Source organism: Amphibalanus amphitrite, unplaced genomic scaffold (assembly GCF_019059575.1).
Source record: "Amphibalanus amphitrite isolate SeventyFive unplaced genomic scaffold, NRLGWU_Aamphi_draft 001705F_arrow, whole genome shotgun sequence".
Lineage (NCBI taxonomy): Eukaryota > Metazoa > Arthropoda > Thecostraca > Balanomorpha > Balanidae > Amphibalanus > Amphibalanus amphitrite.
This window is the reverse complement of record NW_024883198.1, coordinates 71,304-87,499: the sequence shown is the minus strand read 5'-3', so window position 1 is coordinate 87,499 and position 16,196 is coordinate 71,304. Positions and strand designations below refer to the sequence as shown.

Below are 16,196 nucleotides of genomic sequence, written 5' to 3'. Positions count from 1 at the left end.
CTGATAAAATATTTCAAAGCCGCTTCTTTACATTATTCTGAAGATTCTATGATGTCATAAAACAAGTTTCTTTTTAAACTTCTATATTTCATGGGAAAATCTGCATTTTGTGGTTTATTGGCAGTTGAGCATCGCAATTTTGTGGTTTACAGGTGAGTTTATTTATATTATAGCATAGCCTATAGGTAGTTTATAGGCTATAGGTAGTTTGGGCGTATTTGACTCAATAGAGGCCCAAACTCTTATGCTGTTGATTGATTATTGGGACCAAATTGGGACTGGGAGAAGGGGAGGCAGCCGCAGGTGTCAATTCTGACTTCTGACATGTAAAATGTAGGTACCTAGGTAGTGTAGCAGGCACTTGGTTTGGTAAGACTAAGTACCTACCAACTGCCAAATGCTTTTGGCTCATTAGGCGCCTGTGCCTGAGCCTCTGAGGCTCTTGTAAGTCTGAAATATGGAGTTAAGTGATTGCTAAAGCTGAGGGGGTGATCTAGCATTGATTATTAGGGTGTTTATGGTGACTTGTAAACGACTCAAATTTTTTTGAGTCGATTCTTTGTTTGAGTCTGAAAATTTGAATCGATTCATCAAATGACTCATGATGTTAAATTCAATTGATTCGAATCAACTCATGACTCATCAAGTTCCTCGATGAAGTGACTCGAATCAACTCATGACTCATCGAAAAACGGTTTGATTCTGAGTCGATTCACGAATCAACTCAGAGTCGTTTACAAGTCTGGTGCAGATCTGGAAGGACGTTACCACCAAATTCAGAGTCAGGTTACGGCCCCTGCTAACCACTATAACGGACCTAATAATGAAACGGTTTCTGCAGTTATGCTATGCAAGTGATTTTGCCTAGGCTGCGTTAATTTTCTCTCGTACCTATTTCAATTTGGCGGTGCTAATTGCATGTCAGGTGGTATTAACTGAGAACATATGTTGTTTTAATTCACGATTTGTCGGCTGGTTCGCTGCAGAAGTGCAACTTATTGCGGCTTGCAGCGAAATGTATGACTTCTGCAGCCGGTCCATGGGACCGGGCGGCGATGGGCGGCTTTGGCTGATGGTGCCGGTGGATCAGCGCGGACGGCGACCGCAAACTCGCCGGGTTTCACTCATGCGTCATTATAATGGAAGGAGCGTCGATGACTTGTTCCAGCTTCTACGTAATAGAGGGTCATACGGGGATGAAATATAGACTAGGATCAATGGTTATTGTTTCTCGCTTGTTGAAAGTCAAATTTACCTCTTCTTTTAGCCTGTAACTAGTTACAGTCATAACCTCTAGGTATGTACCTTTTGATTTGCCTCGTAAGTTTTTTTCCAATCGCAATCTGGAAATATTTGGTCTCCTAATACCTTACCATGTGTCCATAAATGAGTTACTTTCTTGTTATTATTTTTGTTTATTCATTTATCGATTCATGTCAATTATCATTTCATCCATTTATCCAAATGAAGAAATGTGTTAAGAGTTGACTTCATAGGCCACATTGCTACTTATTTTATTGCTGTTCCTCTTCAATTTAGTGTAGGTATTATAACCTTTGATTACAAAACTACCGGAAAACGTGGCAGAATGAAAAGACGAACGTTTTACCCTACGCTGGAAACTGAATACGGCTTAGTTTCATCGTTCTCATCAGAACAGTAAATACGAATAGCATTCTTCAGGAATTCCCCTGACTTTTGTAAGGCTAGGACAGTTTCAACGATGTTTTTCATTGAGTAGAGTGAACACTGAACACTCGTTATAAATTCATTGCAACGGCACGGCAATAACTTGTCAAAGTAGCATCATTGGAAGTTTGTTGATTACACGTTACGACAATGGTAACTCCTCACTATAATTAGAACGCTCATAGATAGTATGGTGTATCACTTGATCGCGAGAAATGCATGCAATAAACCATCCATAATTATCATAAACTAGCGAGCACAACGGACATCCCTCGGCGAAAGTGTTATCAGTCTAATTCGATTTGAAGAAACCCATTGAATAGGCACGCAGTGAAAACGTCCACTGCAGTCTTAAGGCTGTTCCACAAGCTGATAATTGACAACAATAAGCATATCAATAATCATTGAAGGCGACCTCAGAGCAAAGTTTGGCCAATCAATTTAGACAAAGCTTACGCACAATCAATTTTTGATCATCATATCTGTGACCATCACTCCAATGTTGAAACATCGAGGCTGAACTTTTAATCACCTGCTGGGGCTTCCACTTGTAAAATAAAATACCCATGATTAATACAATTAGGAACGTAGGATAGCCGCTATTACAAAAAGATATTGTATTGTATTGTATTCAGGGATGCGGAGCCGGAGCCGGAGCCGGAGCCGGAGCCGCCGGAGCCGGCATATTTTGCCCGGAGCCGGAGCCGGAGCCGGAGCCGTGAAACAATATAGCCCGGAGCCGGAGCCGGAGCCGGAGTCGTCAAAAAGGGGGCGACTACGGCTCCTTTTCTTAAGAGGAAACAATTATTTACTAATTCGGTTTGACAGTAGGTAAAAGGCGTAAAACAATCTGGTATTCAAAATAGCCTTGTTATACAAATACAGAAGCAACGTGTACCAATCCTATCGCCTTTTTTCTTCCACCCGTATTTAATTGATCGCATAGGGGATGTACTGAGTAGAAGCCGGAGCCGGAGCCGCCGGAGCCGGAGCCGCCGGAGCCGGATCATTTTACTCGGAGCCGGAGCCGGAGCCGGAGCCGCCATGACATTTCACCCGGAGCCGGAGCCGGAGCCGGAGCCGATTTTTTTCTCCGGAGCCGGAGCCGGAGCCGGAGCCGTCTGAAATTTCCACGGCTCCGCATCCCTGATTGTATTGTATTGTATTGACACCAAAAGCCCTCCACATATGGCGTGGCGATTACGGCTTAGATCCAAGTATAATGGGTAACAATCATGCGGGCAGGGGGAAGAACACTCAGCACTAGACGACAGTCATCCATCGATGGGGGTCGCGACAATAATCATCTACATATGTACATATGACAAACAATATATATATATATACATATATATATATATATATATATATATATATATATATATATATATATATATATATATATATATATATATATATATATATATAAGCACAAACAGACAGGGGCGGATCCAGAAAATCTCCAAGGGAGGGGCCATCAGAAACCAGGAGCCCCCCCCCCCCATAATCCCACCTGTTGGAGGCCCCATCTTCCCACTTGTTGGCCCCCCCCCCAAAAAAAAACTGCGTCTATTGAGCTTATCTAGCTGTTCAGGCAACATCTCAACATCTGTGCAGGCTTGGAGGCCCTCTGTGCAGGTTAGGAGGCCCTGTAAAAGTGGTCATCTCTGTGAGTATAAGAGACCTCCAAGTTATGAAAAGCTTTACCAATCTTCTAACAAAGAAGTCTTCTCAGCTAGTCTTCTAAGAAATAACTAAGTGGGTAGGTTAAAAAAAAAACTCATCGGATTTCGGCCACTTTATTTTCAAGAGGCCCCCTTTTCAGCTTTTTAACTTTTTAACTTTTTATTTTATTTTTGAAAAAAATCGGCCAAGGGGGGGGCCATGGCCCCCATGGCCCCCCCTTGTATCCGCGCCTGCAAACAGATCGTCCACCTATTGGCGGCATGCCTTGTCTACTACTAAACAGACTCGTCAGCGGCGTAGCGGGGATTTGTTAATCAGGGCGGCCCTGGCAGACCGGGTGAAGCTGGCAGGTGGCAGCTGCACTACCTGGGGTGGGAGGCTATTTAACAGCGCCGCGGCGCGGTACTCAAAACGCCGTTTTCCGGTTTCAAGCCTCGGTCGGGGAAGATGAAGGAGATGATCCTGCCGTGTGTGCCGGTCTCGAAAATTTTGATTGGGGACGAAAAGTGCAGCGAGGTTCTCAGGCTCTTCATGCTTAATGACCTTTTGCGCGATCGTGAATGTCAGGTAATCTGACATGGATTTTGGTGATAGCCAGCCAAGTCTGTCGCGCAGGTCCGAGACGTGGTCAAACTTACGCCGTCCGAAGATCACTCTAGCGGCAAAGTTCAAAATTTTCTGGAGTCGGTCAAAATTTTTCTGAGTCCCGTTACCGTACACAGTGAGGCAGTAGTTGATTCGTGATATGACCAGAGATGTAACGAGAACTGACACCGTCAGGGAGGCAATTTCGTGCGTGAGACAGTCCGATCAACAAGCCAGTACACCGTCGACTAAGCTCGGACACATGTGCTTCCCAGGACAGGGCGCTGTCAAAGACAACACCCAGATTCCCCACCTGCTCGCATGGCTGCAACACAGAGTCACCAAGAGAGACGCTGAAGTCGGGTACTTTCCGTAAATTTTGTCTGCTGCCGAAAACCATGAGTTGTGTTTTGTTTGCGTTTAGCTTGAGGGCGTGAAGACAGAACCAGTCACTGATTGATGCGAGTGAAGCTTCCATGCGAGAGATAAGCGATCTGAGGTCGTCGGCACGGCCGCTCACTAGAACCTGGGTATCGTCCGCATATTGGAAAACGGTGGCGTCACCTGCGTATAGCGAGAGGTTGTTCGAAAATATGGTGAAAAGTAGCGGTCCCAGGGCAGATCCCTGGAAGACGCCCATATTATTTGAAAGCGGCCGCGACAGTACTCTACCTCTCCGGCGCCGTTAGATAGGGACACGCTCTGGGTATGTCCCGTAAGAAAAGAAAAAGATAGGCCGTGCATAATATGCATACGACAGCTCTTAGGATGTCCAACAATGCTCAATTTCCAAGAAAAGACAGGAACGAAGCCACCCCAGTCAGTTGCTTTTGGTCAGACCGCCCTTTTGTCCTGCCAGGTCCTATCATGTCCTGATTTGTCCTGGCCTGTCGCTTCCAGTTCAATAGATACCTACTCTTCTAGCCTGTCCTGCCCTGTCCTGATAGGTAGGTATGTCCTGACCCGTCATATCCTGTCTTGTTCTGTCCTGGCTTGTCCTGTCCTGTTCTGTCATGTCCTGCCATGTCATGTCTTGTCCTGTTCTCTACTATCCTGCTCTATTATCTCCCGGTCTGTCCTATCCTGTCCTGTCCTGTCCTGTCCCGTTCTTCCCCGTTCTGTCTTGTCCTGTTCTGCTCAGTTCTGTCCTGTCCCATTCTGCCCTCTTGTCCTGCCCTGTCCTACCCTGTCCTCTCCTGTCTTTCCCGTCTCCATGACCGGCATCGGGGGTCGTCCGGCGGCATGTCCGGATCGGGAGCCAGCTGAAGCCGCCGGAGTCGGGGGGAGGGGGGGGGGGCGGCGCCCGCCCGTCTGTCCGGCCATCTATAACTGACCTCGCTCCGCGCCCGGGTTCATTGGAAGGCAGCCGACCGGGCTGGCCCGCTCATGTGACAATGATTTAGACGGGTCGTTGCATCACGGTGCACTGAGCAGGTGCGGCCGTCGGAGAGTCTCCGACAGACATACAGATACAGACAGATGCACAAATAGAACGACAAACAAACAGCATTTAGACAAATATTCAGACAAACAATATTCAGACAAAACCGATCGACAAACCGACAGACAGACGGAAGACGCACGCACGAATAGAACGACAGACAGACATGCGCACCTACTCATACAGACGGACGTGAGCCGACCAGCAGTCTAAGACACCGACGACCATACGGACAGGTAGGACTGGCCTCCATCGCAAACGACATCCACGCTGAGTTCAGCACCCAGGATACTTATATTTATGCGTTTTTCCTGGTCGTGTTCCCGACGCCGTGCACAGACGGGGCTCCGTGCCAACTGACCAAGAAAAATCGGACTGATGTCTGATCATTGATGGACAGGGGAAATACCACAGATTGTCAGACGACTATTAAACAGTAAACCGGACCAGATGCCATCGACGATTGCCCCCGTTTGACTTGCGATCGCCGCTGCACCCACTAACCGCGCGGCCTGTCTGCAACACGCTGCCCATGTCCACCCTAACTCCCCGTGTCACCCACAGGTGGGCTACGTAAACTTTACCTGGAGCTCCGGCCGACGGCGTTACAACTACAGTTTCTACGAGCTGGCCTCTGACGACACCACCGTGCTGATGCCGCCCATCGTATCCATCAACAGGAGCGGACGGGTGCCCAAGAAGGCGCGCAGTGAGTGGAGCACTTGCCTATATGCAACGTTCCACCTGCCCCTATTGAAATAGCACATGGGCTTGAGCTTAATTATTGTAAAAAATATTGACGAATTCAAGCTTTTTAGCAGGTACGAAAGTTATGTGGTTTAACCCGCGCCCGGCTGGGGGTGGATTTCCACGCCCTGCTGGGGGGGGGAGTTTGAACACCCCTTCTAACTCGGCTCCTGGGCCACGTAGCGATACGCCGAAGGCGGCGTTCGAAAGAGCGTCAAAAATAATGAGGAAATCACTTCGGTCAATTTTTTGGTTAGGTCAAAGGTCAGGTCACCAGAGGTCATTGAAGGCAAAATTTCGCCGATTTCCAGGTCGAATGTCGAAAATTTCCAAGAAGCCATAACTCGGGAACCAATAAAGCTACAGCGCCGCGGAAAAGCGCATTCGATAGCCCTATTAACGCCCTTTCTGAGTAATTTACTCAGATTTGACCTAACGTCAACGGTTTTGCCTGCAGGGGACAAAAACGGCAAAAATAGCCGATTTTTTCGGAAACAGTTTTTCTGCAATAACTTTTGACCCAAGCCTTGTACGAGCTTACTTTTACCGGCATCGTGTTCCTCTCGTCAAGCCGCATCGAATGAACTATAAGTTGACCTTGAAAGGTCAACTTGAAAATTTGACCTCAGGTCAAGGTCATGACCTGACCGGAAAGGGTCATGTTGCATATCAGTCGATCCGTATCGTCGAGCTGAACACATCTAAGGCGTTTTCATCGCTCTAGCATGCCTCTATCAAAAGTTATTCACGAAAAACTGTTAGATACCATTCGTGACCTAAGATGACCTCAGGGCATAAATAGGGGTCACGAACACCATTTTCATGTTCAGTGTGTCTAAACCACTTGTAATTCAGTGTTTGGGAGTGTTTATAATGTCTTTCGTCCAAAAGAGACGCATTTCAATTTTCTCCCATTGACTTATAATGGGGAGGTCGCAAAATTGAACTGACCTTAGGTCATCGATATCAAAATTCTGAGATATACATTTTGTACATGCTATTGCTCTTAGCAATCGCTAAAAGTTTCAAAGCGATCGGTCACTCGGTGTAGCTATGACAGACATTGAAACTTTTTATGAGGTGAGGTCACTTCATGTGACCTGGTGACCTGACCTTGAATGACCTTAGTCTGAAATTTTTACAACATGTGTAGAATTGATGTATGATAAGGTGTACCAAAAACGGCGGCGCTCCGCGCCGCCGTTTTGAGATATTTGCGAAAAACGCGTGTTCAAACACCCCCCCAGCAGGGCGCGGGTTAACTTGTGGTAATATGAAAAGAAAAGTCTTGAGGAGAAAAATCTGCTCCTGATTACTTCCTTCACTAAATACTAATAAGCGTTCAGCATCTCTTGAATTGCCATTCTCTTTGAACTGCTTTGAAGAATTGCATTGAACGGTACTGACTACTGACCACTCCTTCCGACTCTCCCCCGCCACCGCAGTGTTCTCCATCGTGCTGCCGTGCGTCGGAAACGTCTCGGGCGTCGTGTTCTTCACCGTCGGCCTGGACGTGATGACCCGCCGCCGAGGACGGCGCGTGCGGGGCATGCCACTCCGACTGCGGCTCAAGAAGGAGTGCCGCATTAGCCATGGTACGCCGTGGGTCATCGGCGCGTCGTCCGATCGCCGCGTGGTTGTCAGAAGTTAGAACTATCTCTTATTATGCAAACATTCGTTAGTTGATACAATATTGCTATATTTAAGGCTGCCCGTAAGCTCACAGTTTTAACCCTCGCCCGCACATGCCATTTTCCCATCCTAGAACGCACATGGGGGGGGGGGGGGTGGTTGCCACCCCCCCCCGCGCCATTTCGTTCCTGTTGGAGATAGAGCTTAGCAGTAAAGACCAAAAAGATTCTTTGGGAAGAGACGAATCCAATGATACCCAGTTTTACCTTCTCAGGTCAGTCATTGACCTTCCAGGTCAGGTCAAACTAAAAAATGTTGCTGTTTTGGGTCACCGTTGGATATCAAGTGTGCTGCTTATCAAATACCGATGACGATGCTGTTTTCTGGTGCCAAGCCAGCTAGAACCTCTTTGTCACACTACCCGACCAGAATTTTGCTGCTGAGGTCATTTCAGGTCAAGTTAGGTCAAGGTCAATTATATGTGTTTGTATGTCTGTGTGTGTCTGTGTGTATACTGATGTGTGCACCGATTGTTTTTGGGTCCATATTACATGAAATCATGATCTGAGAAGCTTTTACCAAAAATGCAGTCAAAAAACTTCAAAAAAAGTAAATTCAGCTTGCCTAAAACGCAATTATCTTAGGTGACCTAGGTTGACCTTGACCCTGACCTTGACCCCTGTACATCGTCGAACAACATGTTCCATGATAGGTAGGAGGTAAGACTGGCAAAAAAGGCCGAAATCAGGGTGTCAAAAGCTCATAAGGCCCATGGCAAACGCAAGATGTTGAGAATTGGCCATTTGGGTCATGACATGACCTGAAAAACAAGGTCATATCTCCGAAACCAAAAATCACAGAAACTTGAAATTTTCAGTGGACATCAAGAAAGGATAGAGGAGCAGCTATACGAAAAATCAGCCTTCTAGCTCTAAAAATGTTGAGTGCAGAGCAGAAAGACTACCTGGGGGGGGGGTGGCAACCTCCCCCCCCCATGTGCGGGCGAGGGTTATAGCATGCAAGATCCCGGCCTGCGTGCCATTTTGCCAGTGCCAGACCCCTCCTTAACCCGGCAGGAGGTGGGCCTACCAGCCACCTTCCGCGCGGTGGGGGGGAGCATTTTTTGCCCCCCTCCCGTATCTCCGAAACTACTGGACGGATCCGGAAAATTCAAACGGCGTTCGATAGCCCTGTCAAATTTGTCGAAGGAAACCAAATTTCATTGACCTCGGGATCACCGATGAAGTCACAGGTCAGGTCAAAGATAAAATGTTTCACCGTTCACGGGGCTTCTAGGGAAAGCGCTATAACACCGAGTAAAACGCATTTTGTCGAAAATCAACGATAAGGCGTCAGTTGTCTAGTACATATGTTGCTATTAGAGGTCACTGGTCATACTAGGTCATGTCACAGGTCAGGTCACCAAAGGTCACCAAGGGTCACCACGTGAGCCCAACTTTACTAAAGTTATGCGATGCATGTTTTATGGCCAGTTTTTCATTTCCAACTCAATGGTGGTTGTTATAAGACCATCAGGTACGGTTTAGGTCACTTTCTGGTGGAGGTCAGGTCAAGGTCAGGTCAAAAAAGGTCAAAATTCAAAGTTGATATTTTTACATAAAATAGGTATCAATTCGATGCACCTCGTCACGGGGAGTCTAATGGTGGTCTTTGTTTTGCGCTACGAGGTCTAGAATTGCTAAAAATTGACGTCATCAATTTTAAACAGTTTTTTCGCTATAACTTGGCCAAAAAAAGAGGTATCGATCTCAAATTTTGTATGTAGATAGAAGGCGATAGGTACTATCACATTTATGCCGTTTTTTCGAAATTCAAAAAACTTTTTGGATTTTTTGGCTATTATATTAAAAAATCTATTTTTTGATTTTTGGGGGTCAAAATAAAAAAAAAATCGAAAACCGAAATAGCAGTTTTGTAGCCCTTTTGATTCTACACCTTTTATGTCTGAAACATTTTTCTGTATCTCTAAAGCTGTAGGCCTGACAGCTCTTCCCGCGAAACCTTTTTTGGGTCGAAAATGGTAAAAATGACGTCACTCTGACGTCATTAGCGGCCAACCTATCATAGCCTTTGGAAAAATTTTTGGTCACCATGTGCGCTAGCTGCTCCCGGGAGGGTACTGAAAGTTTGGTGACGATCAGCGCAGCGGTTCTCGAGATATATTGAAAAAAAAAAACTAAAGGGGGGGGGGCAAAAAATGCCCCCCCCCCACCGCCTGGAAGGTTAATGTGCGCCATTCCGTCAGATCCCGAGTGTGACTAGGTGCCATTCCACCAGGGTCCGCCCTGACTACAGCGCCATTCCGCCAGGACCCTTCCTGACCAGTGATGTCATGCAACCAGATTCCGAGTGTGACTAGGTGCCATTCCGCCAGGGCCAGATCCCGAGTGTGACAAACGCTGTGGCAACGGCGGCTTCTGCAGTGCTGACGGCCAGTGCCAGTGTCCGCTGGGCTACATGGGCAAGTACTGCAACATGGCGCTCTGCTACCCGCAGTGTATGAACGGCGGCACGTGCGTCAAGCCGGGCAAGTGCGAGTGTCAGCTCGGCTATCAGGGCCCGCACTGCGAAGGAGGTGAGTGCAGTTCGGAGCAGGTGTGGGTGTGTGTGTGTTGGGGGGGGGGGGATTGGTGGAGTTTCGCGGCGTACCAGACCGCAGTTGACCTGTCCTAACCTGACCGGCATTGATCAGCCTGAACTGACCTGACCCGAGGACATATGACCCACCAATGGACTTGTTAGTTGTTTTGTTTCTATTATTTCCACTTCAAGTTCATCTTTTGGCCGATCCACCACTGAACTTGTCAGTTGTTTTGTATCTATTACTCAATAAAATGAACTGAGCTGAACTGAACTGAACTTGACCTGATCTGACGTAACACCTGTCTGGACTCCGACTGCACTTGACATCACCTGAAGTGACCTTATATGGCCGGATCTAACCGTACCTGAACTAGAATAGACAAACCCTGAATCGGACGACACGATGGCAGAGCTAGGGATGTGGGCAATAAGATGTGACTGAACGGGACACCTTGCTAAGCCGGCTTCTGATGAGCAGCGTCCTTTAGACGTCGCTATGTCCGTTTAGAATGGGTTGGCGTGTCCAGGCATTTTGCATCTCTGTCTGCTCGTTTGTTTTGCGAAGCCTGCAAGTCTTCGGTAAAAAATCGTTGATATTTCCTGCCATAATCATTGTCATAAGATCATGGCTCATTACAGGAAGAATAAATATAATATCTTCAACTTATCAGTGACAACGTATCACCATAAACCTTAAAGAAAGGGTTTGTCGATAGTTAATTACCGGCTCGTCCAAGATAAACCAACCTTTCATTGCAACATTATTTTCATAATCGTGAGATAATGCCTCGTTGCATTAGAGATGCGGCGGCAGCTAATGAGTTGAATTGCCGCCTATTGTCTGCGCCGAGAGCCGGCTGTCGTGGCGTGGAACAGGCGGGCGGTCGACTGCTGATGAGGGCCCGCCGAAACACTGACGGAACACTCTCATGGCCCACAGGTATTTGTCATGAACGGTGTCTAAACGGTGGTAAATGCATACAAAAGGATACGTGTCATTGTAAGAGAGGCTATTACGGACCCCGCTGCCAGTACAGTAAGTGTCGGGGCGGCGGGCGCTGGGTGGGCTGCCTGTCTGCTCGACCAGCTGCTGGTGATGTTCTAGCATCATCTTGTCCGCATGGCCGATGCAATATGTGCTGTTCTCATTTCTTCTTGCCTAGGCATGAACGATAATTAGCTGTTCGGACCTAGATAATTATGATTGAGCACTCAGAGGAGAGCGCCAAAAGATGGTTGTGTTTATTGTCGGTTTACATCTAAGTTTTGCTAGACATCGATATGCTATTTCCTTCAAAGTTAAACTTGCATAGGTATAATGGAGATTCAAGGTATTGATGTAAAAAGATCTCGGGATAATATCGTAATACCTACGCAGTCGCTTGATATAAATTGGTAGCACGTTTCTAGATTACAGTTCACTGTTCAGTGCTTTTTTATGCTCAGGAGATATATCCGCTGTACTCAACTGCACTTACAACCGGCCTCCCGAGCCGACATTTTCCATGTTAGGTATCTAAAGTTGTTGCCAGTTAAACAAATATGCTCCGACAAAATAAGCAGTACGCTGATGTCGTCACATGATGTCCGGCTGGCAGCAGCACTGGCAGCAGCCTAACACCTGTGCCCCGGCACGTTCGTCTGCCCACAGGCAAGTGTCTGGTGCCGTGTCAGAACGGCGGCCGGTGCCGCGGCGTCAACCGGTGCCGCTGCCGGTCCGGCTACTCGGGCGACCACTGCGAGGTGGTGGCACGCCAGCCGTGTCGCCGCTGCCGCCACGGACAGTGCGTCGGCTCGCGCTGCGAGTGCGACAGGGGCTGGTTCGGACGTCGCTGCAACAAACGTAAGAGGGGCAGGAAGGGACGCTGGCGCAAGGGCCGCCGCCGACACCGTCCACGGACACGCAGCTAGAGTGCATGTGAGTAGAGGGCGCTGCACGACCCACGTCCCTACAGGTAGCGCTGCTAGCAGCAGCACGACTCGCCTAGATGACGCCACAAGTCACTCGCTCGGTAGCCGGTGGAGGCTGCATGCAGTGCTGGGGCTGCGGAGGTATTGCCGGTATTGGCAGCAGATCAGCGCTTTTGAGCCAAGCTCCGGTGCATGAGCTGGTAAGTTGGGCTATACCGGGCTACTAGAGACAACATGGTTGTTAGGTCATCGTCCATAGGGTGGCAGTCGGCAGATAAAGTGCGCGGGTGCTCCGGTGGCTGTTGGTCACACCCACCTACCAGCTAGTAGCTACCTCCCTTACGATTAGACGCAGCATGATACAACGCTAACATTGCATGGCGATAAGCTTTTTTTACACCGGCGTGGGAAAGCATGACCTGCTTGTTCAATGTTGAAAAAAAGCTCGAAAATGTCCTTACCCCATCATCAAAACAGTAAATGCTGATCCATTCTAACTATCCTCAGCCCCCCCCCCCGCCTGTACCCTTTGTCCTAAAACCCTGTCCGGAATGACGGACGGTCAGCGTACTGGTAAAGGACATTTTTTGCAGGCACCCACACGCTCTCACGGTGACCGTTTGAGGGACCGAGTGACGTATCCGCTGAGAATCCCCCGTCTCATCGCCGCGGGATGGACTCGGCCACTCCGGCGCACTAGTCAGCGACTGAATGAGTTCTCCAAATATAAAACAGCCTCCAAACATAAAACAGCCAGGAAATATTGTTTAAGCCGACCTAACACATTACCAGAAGAATATCACTGATTTGCTCAGTCTGATTTATATCAGTCGCTTTTTACGGTTACAGTGCTATGCACTCGTTGACTGTTGATGCAAAGCGATTAGATTGAATGACCGTTTGTAACCTAATTGCTATTCATGAGTTCCTAAGGAGTCTGTTTTTGTTTTACTCATTGTCGTGAAAGAATGTACCTACGCCTGCCTAATAAGATCAGCGAATGTGAACACACAACTAATGTAGTTCTTTTCTCCAGCCATCCGAAAATATGAAAGTGCAGGTAATGATTATTAATCAATTGTATATTTCTTATGTATGTACATACATAATAATTGCCCGTAACCCACAATGTAAAGCACCTGTTCATGGCCATTGTAAACAAAATGTAGCTGGCTAACCCTGCTATATTGTTGACCACCATAAACCTTTGCATAAAACTTTAAAACACCAATATTTTAAACTATTATCTGTTTAAAATTTATACGACCCAAACAACACATGTTGCCTGGAGATAGGCATTTATTCTTTGAATAATCGCATTTCTGCTCCCTGTGAGCCAACTTATGGGGCGTTCTATGCCTTCAACACTGATTGAAGACATGTCATTTGCCACGGTACATATACTCGCCGGCTAACAGTGTGGTTATCGCGACTTTTCAGGCCGGCCTTCGTCTGGCCGGCGGAAGGGACGCCCTCGGCAGCGAGGGCGGCAGCGGGGGCGGCAGCGGGGGCGGCAGCGGGAGCGGCAGCGGGAGCGACAACAGGGCAGGAGGAAACCACGCATCTTCGTCTAGTGAATTAGCCACAGTCGAGGTCGGCAGCCAGGGATGTCCCATCACTGTGAGCCACCCAAGCTGTCCAACCCGCGATCATCTGTCCGAAGCCTGTCCGGCACGACTGTCTGGTCCGAGCCTGTCCGGTGCGACTGTCCGGCGGCTGTCGGGTCCGAGCCTGCCCGGCCCGGAGTGGCCTGTGGTCTGCAGCCGGGCCGGGGCCGTCAGATACTGCCGGCCAGGCTGGTTTATACAGCACATAGATCGCCGTCGGCGCAGCCCGGCCCCGCCGAGCGACATATGCGCGGCGATATATGGGGCCGCGCCGGCCGTATGAACTGCCCCGAGTGGCCGTGCCGCCCGGCTCATATCATGCCGACCAACATCGCCCTGGTATGTGACGGTTCCGCGAACCGAGACGGTCCTCACACGTCAGGCTGAGGTCCGCGCACGGGCCGGTGACGTGATGGGCTCGGCGGACTGGGAGCGCAGAACTGTGGCGCCACAGGACCAAAGTGAGTGCGCGCGGCCGGTGATCGCCGGTGCGGCTGTCGGAGGCCGACCCACCGAGCGTCCTGTGCAGTTGCTGTGTACTGTCGCCGAGGTCTGGTGCAGTGGGGCGCAGGCCCGCGGGTCACTCCCGATCACCATGGCTCGCCTACGGACAATAGGCTGGTGAACGGACAATGACGAAAGCGGTTGGTGGCACCACGTGTGTCTCTAAAGTCAATGTGTGGACGTGGTGCTCTTAATATGGCAGAGCTGCAAGTGAGCTTGATGATATTTGTATGGATTGACGGCTGGCGTTTTGTGTTCGGCCGACGTGCTTGTATAAGGCATGAAATGACTAAAGCTCTTGCAAGTTGCAGTCATAAACCGATGTCTACTGTTAATACACACGGTCAAGCTAATTGCATCAGGTCCACGTAATATTTGCTTTGATTACTGTTCAAATTCTAACCATGGTTATGCTAACTAGAAAGTAGCTATACCAGCATCTATTGGCAATTCGTAAAGGCGTGAGGATATTGGTATTGCCACTATATATGTATGTTATGTGCAACTTTAATTACATGCATCTTCAATATTTTGCTGTGATCATAAGTGTTTCGTGGTGTTAGTTATGTTGCTTTCGCGACTTGCGTTTTATTTGACAAAATGAAGTTAACAAATTTGTGATGCGTTTGTTCGGGCCACAATGAGATGAAATGATTACCGGTTTCCATACAGCTCTGCTACCTGCTTACGAAGGTCCTACGACGCAATCTGTAACCCTCGAGAGGAAGTACACACTTTTAGGCATGATAACGTTGTAGGTAATCGACCCCTTTTCGAGGTAGGGGAGAGTGGGGCAAAGCGGACACCCTAACGCTTTTTACGATGCTGATGCTTGACTTTATTACCAGGAAAGATTCCCTCTATACCAATATGATCGCTATTAACCCTCGCATGTGTGCGGCGTTTTCCAGCTTCTAATGTGTAGGGGGGGGGGGGGGGGTCGGTTGGATCCCCCCTTGCCGTTTGGCCCCTGATCAAGCTAGAGCTTCGCGGAAAAAACGAGCGTGTTGCCCGTGACGAGAGGAAGCCGATGATACCCAATTTTAAGGTCCTAGGTCATTGGTTGACCTTCCAGGTCAGGTCAATGACCCAAAGTCGGGAAAATCGGGACCTATTAGAAAGTCGTAAAGTGTGGCTGCTAAGGGGTTTTTCGGGGTATTGATCACGAATATCGTGTTAGTTTTGATCACAGATGATGTCTTTAAGCATTTAGACCAGGTCGGGTCAGGTCAGGTCAGGCGTTACGGTCCAAGGCGGACATGAGGACAGGTGGCGCCGCCGCCACTCGCATAGCGGCGGGAATGTGAACTAACCTGTTTACCATAAGGCCGCTGTGCTAACGGCCGCTGCGGGCGCCGTTTCGGGCTAGTTTTGACTTTGTACCGCAATTAATGGTTTATTTATAATAAAAAATGGACTAGCGAGAGTCGTGCCGGAATCAAAATTCAATGTTCTACAAAACTAAGCCATTTTCATTGTGATCACGTCATCGACTTCACCGCCCAACCCAATAAAGCAGAAATATGTCGTGTCACCGGTGATTACACGCAAAAATTCTTTGGCATATAGCATAAAAACCAGAACACCTTTGACTGCAGCGACTATGCGGTACTACAGAAAATTGTATGGCCTACCTAATGGTGCCCATTACTTAATAATTAAGCTGAGTATTTCGTCGCCTAACTCTTGTAAAACCGTATGTCCGCTTGTCTATGGAGTTTGGACCGTAACGGTCAACCAGTAGGCGTCGTGACGGTCACTGACGGGTATTCGTAGTACGTATCAACCGC

General features: G+C 48.3%; 1 protein-coding gene across 3 annotated transcripts in view; it reads left to right on the top strand.

Moving 5' to 3' along the window:
* The window catches only part of LOC122374746 (protein shifted-like), a 32,048-nt gene extending 17,024 nt beyond the window's left edge, over nt 1–15,024 (top strand). Inside the window, exons 4-9 of one of the 3 annotated variants that reach the window (XM_043353682.1) lie at nt 5,966–6,110; nt 7,594–7,743; nt 10,182–10,376; nt 11,325–11,420; nt 12,036–12,227; nt 13,736–15,024. In XM_043353682.1, coding sequence (XP_043209617.1) covers nt 5,966–6,110; nt 7,594–7,743; nt 10,182–10,376; nt 11,325–11,420; nt 12,036–12,227; nt 13,736–13,869 — 912 coding nt within the window. In that variant the 3' untranslated portion in view covers nt 13,870–15,024. Of the gene's footprint in view, nt 1–5,965; nt 6,111–7,593; nt 7,744–10,175; nt 10,377–11,324; nt 11,421–12,035; nt 12,303–13,735 lie in introns of all 3 variants that reach the window. The other 2 variants (XM_043353681.1, XM_043353683.1) reach the window with 2 other exon arrangements.
* The last annotated feature ends 1,172 nt before the right edge of the window (nt 15,025–16,196 follow it).